The following is a 3244-nucleotide window of genomic DNA, read 5'->3' on the forward strand; positions in this document are numbered from 1 at the left end:
TAGCAAGGTGTGGCACTCAACGATCAACTTCTCTCTGGACCAGACCTGCTACAGAGTCTGGTCGGAATAATTTTTCGATTCCGAGATCATCAAATAGCGCTATCAGCCGACATAGAAGCGATGTTTCTTCAAATTGGTGTCCCAAGCGCTGATAGCCGATGCCTACGCTTTCTCTGGAGAGACAATCCAGAACAGCGAATAGAAGTTTACGAGTATACCCGACACGTTTTTGGGGCAAAGAGTTCGCCAACTTGTGCAAACAACGCTCTGCATCAAGTGGCGAAAGATAACGCGAACAACGACGAAAATCTCGTCAGAACGGTTCAGCGCAACTTCTACATAGACGACTTCCTTAAGTCAGTCAGAACACCTCAAGAAGCAACCCAAATTTACCAGAAAATCAGAGGCGTACTCAGCAAAAGTGGATTCAAACTGACGAAATGGATAACAAGTGACGAAGAGGTCAAGTCACAGATCCCAGAGACAGACAGATCAACGAATGTTGAGAAAACTTTCGAAGCTGAACCACAATCATCATCAATACTTGAACTAAACTGGAATTTGGACACAGATAGTCTCATTGTCTGTTGTGGAACTGAGCAAGAGGTTCCAGCAAAAATAACTCAGAGAATTGTCCTATCTTTTGTCTCAGCAGTGTTTGACCCACTGGGGATATGTTCACCCTTCACGATACGAATGCGGTTTCTGCTCAAAATCATTTGGGCAGCAATGCGACAAGCATGGGACAAGGAATTGTCAGCAGAACACTCAAAACTGTTCAGTGATTGGTGTTAGGAGTTGAGAGAAATAAGGACGATGTCAATAAATTGACTTTATTTCGAAAACGGATATACAAAGTTGAGACTCCACATCTTCACAGATGCATCAGAAGAAGCGATTTGCATAGTGGCATATCTGCAGGATGAAATAACGCTAAAACTGATCTATGTAATTGGAAAAATACCGGCTAGAACCCATCAGACACACGACAATTCCGAAGTTAGAACTTCAAGCCGCAGTTTACGGAGTTCGTCTAAAGACGCAGATACTGAGAGAACATGATGTGAAAATCGACAAAGTCTATCATTGGACTGATTCATCAATGGTGCTGCAGTGGCTACAATCAGCTCACAAGAGGCAACAAGTGTTTGTTGCAAACAGAGCAGCAAAAATACTGGAGAACTCTTCCATGGATCAATGGAGACAAGTTAAAGGCATCGAGAACCCTGCGGACATCGGCAATAGAGGAATGTCTATCGAAGGCCTAAATGAGTCGGTGTGGTTAAACGGGCCGGGATGGCTCCACACAGATGAAGAAAAATTGCCAAAGCCGTGGTGCCAATTGAACAAAGTTGAAGCTGAGCAAGCTACAGGTACTGTAGCCGCAGAAACTAAATTACATCAAACATTTGATTGGGACCGCTACAGCAGCTTCAATAGAATTAGAAACTTTATTGCCTACTGCATGAGGTTCAAGACGAACTCTCAAACCAGACGAGATCCATTGAGCAGAACAAATTCTGTTGCGATTTGTTCAAGCCGAAAGCTTCCCGAATGTTTCGAAGTCGATAACAAACAGCAAGGAAATCTCCAAGACATTGAATATCGCCAAATTGTCACCATTCATAGAGGAGGATGGAACAATTTGAGTGAAAGGTCGACTGAAGCGTTCAAACCTCGATTACAATGCAAAACAACCAATACTGTTGACAGCGAAGCATCCAGTAGTACAATTTCTGTTGGAGAGAGCTCACCGTGACAACCTACACGAAGGCACAGAATACGTGAGAAACATGCTTCAACAAGAATTTTGGATCATTGGACTACGAAATGTGTTACGAAAACTGAAGTGGAAATGTATCAAATGCAGACACAGGAACGCCAACCCATTCCACCCACCAATGGCGGACCTACCACGAGAACGACTTGAAGAACATGTTCTCCCATTCACCCATACCGGAGTCGATTACTTCGGACCCATTGAAGTGAAATTCCTACGGCGTACCTTGGGGAGATGGTGCTGCCTCTTCACTTGTCTGACATTCAGAGCAGTACACATCGAAGTTGCCCAGTCATTGGACACCGAGTCATATCTAGCGGCAGTGACAAGATTCATCGCACGACGTGGCTACCCAAGTACCATCATCAGCGACAACGGCACAAACTTCGTCGGAGCTGCCAAGGAACTCAAAGCATTCATGGACGAATGGGACAGAGCTAAAATTGAAAGTGACTTAGCTCAGAAAAAGATCATTTGGAAATTCAACCCTACTGGAGCGCCCCACTTTGGTGGAATCTGGGAAAGACTGGTTCAAAGTTTGCAAGAAGGTCATGATTGCAATCTTGGACCACCGAAGCCTCACAGACGAGGTACTCAGTACAACCATGTGTCTTGTGGAACAAACTCTCAACCCTCAAGACCCCTGACAGCAGTAAGTGACGATCCAGAGGATCTGACAGCGCTAACAACAAACCACTTCTTGCTAGGACGGGAAAGTGCAAGTGCACCATTTATGCCATCCATCCATCGAGCGCTACCATGACCTGAGAAAATGCTTCAAAACGGCTCAAGCATATGCCGACATGATCTGGAAGAGAAGGACGGTGAATATCTTCCACAATGGAACCAGAGGTCAAAGTGGTCAAAGGAACATGTGAGAAACCTGAAAGAAGGAGAACATGTTTGGATGGTAGACGAGTCAGTGAGACGATGTGAGTACAAGATGGGACGAGTCATCCAAGTCTTTAAAGGCCACGATGACGTCGTACGATCAGCGAGACTCAAGATGGCACATGGCGAATTCAACAGGCCGGTAGTGGAATTGGCGCCAGTCTTCTATGATGGTGTTTCCGAGAACGAAAACAGGGCCGGCGATGTTGGCGCAACTAAAAAACCGAAACATGAGCCATCAGACCAACCAAAATGAAATCAAAACTCAAAAACCTAAAATTTCGCCAAAACTCAAAAAAGGCCAAAACTGAAAAATTTTACAAGTTGGGACTGAAAATTTGTCCACCCCCCCAATTTTGGGAAGGGAAAACCTGAGCAACCCGAGGTTATGACAGACGGTTAGGGTTAGCTTTAAGCTATGCATGGACCCAACGAACATTATTGCATCATACCTACAAGTGTGGCTATCAGCACTTACCTACAAGTGTGGCTATTGGTAAATTTCTTGAATTGTTAATCCTATGATCCTTTAGGTGTTTATTAAAGGTCTTATTTATCATACATTTGAGGCAT

General features: G+C 44.5%; 1 protein-coding gene across 1 annotated transcript; it reads left to right on the top strand.

The window, feature by feature from the left end:
* The first annotated feature begins 1102 nt into the window (after nt 1–1102).
* On the top strand, nt 1103–1759 carry LOC142357685 (uncharacterized). The gene has a single exon (XM_075409509.1). The coding sequence runs from the start codon at nt 1103–1105 to the stop codon at nt 1757–1759; it is 657 nt and encodes a 218-aa protein (XP_075265624.1).
* Nucleotides 1760–3244: the final 1485 nt, after the last annotated feature.

This window comes from Convolutriloba macropyga, chromosome 1 (assembly GCF_964194025.1).
Source record: "Convolutriloba macropyga chromosome 1, txConMacr16.3, whole genome shotgun sequence".
NCBI classification, from domain to species: domain Eukaryota; kingdom Metazoa; phylum Xenacoelomorpha; order Acoela; family Convolutidae; genus Convolutriloba; species Convolutriloba macropyga.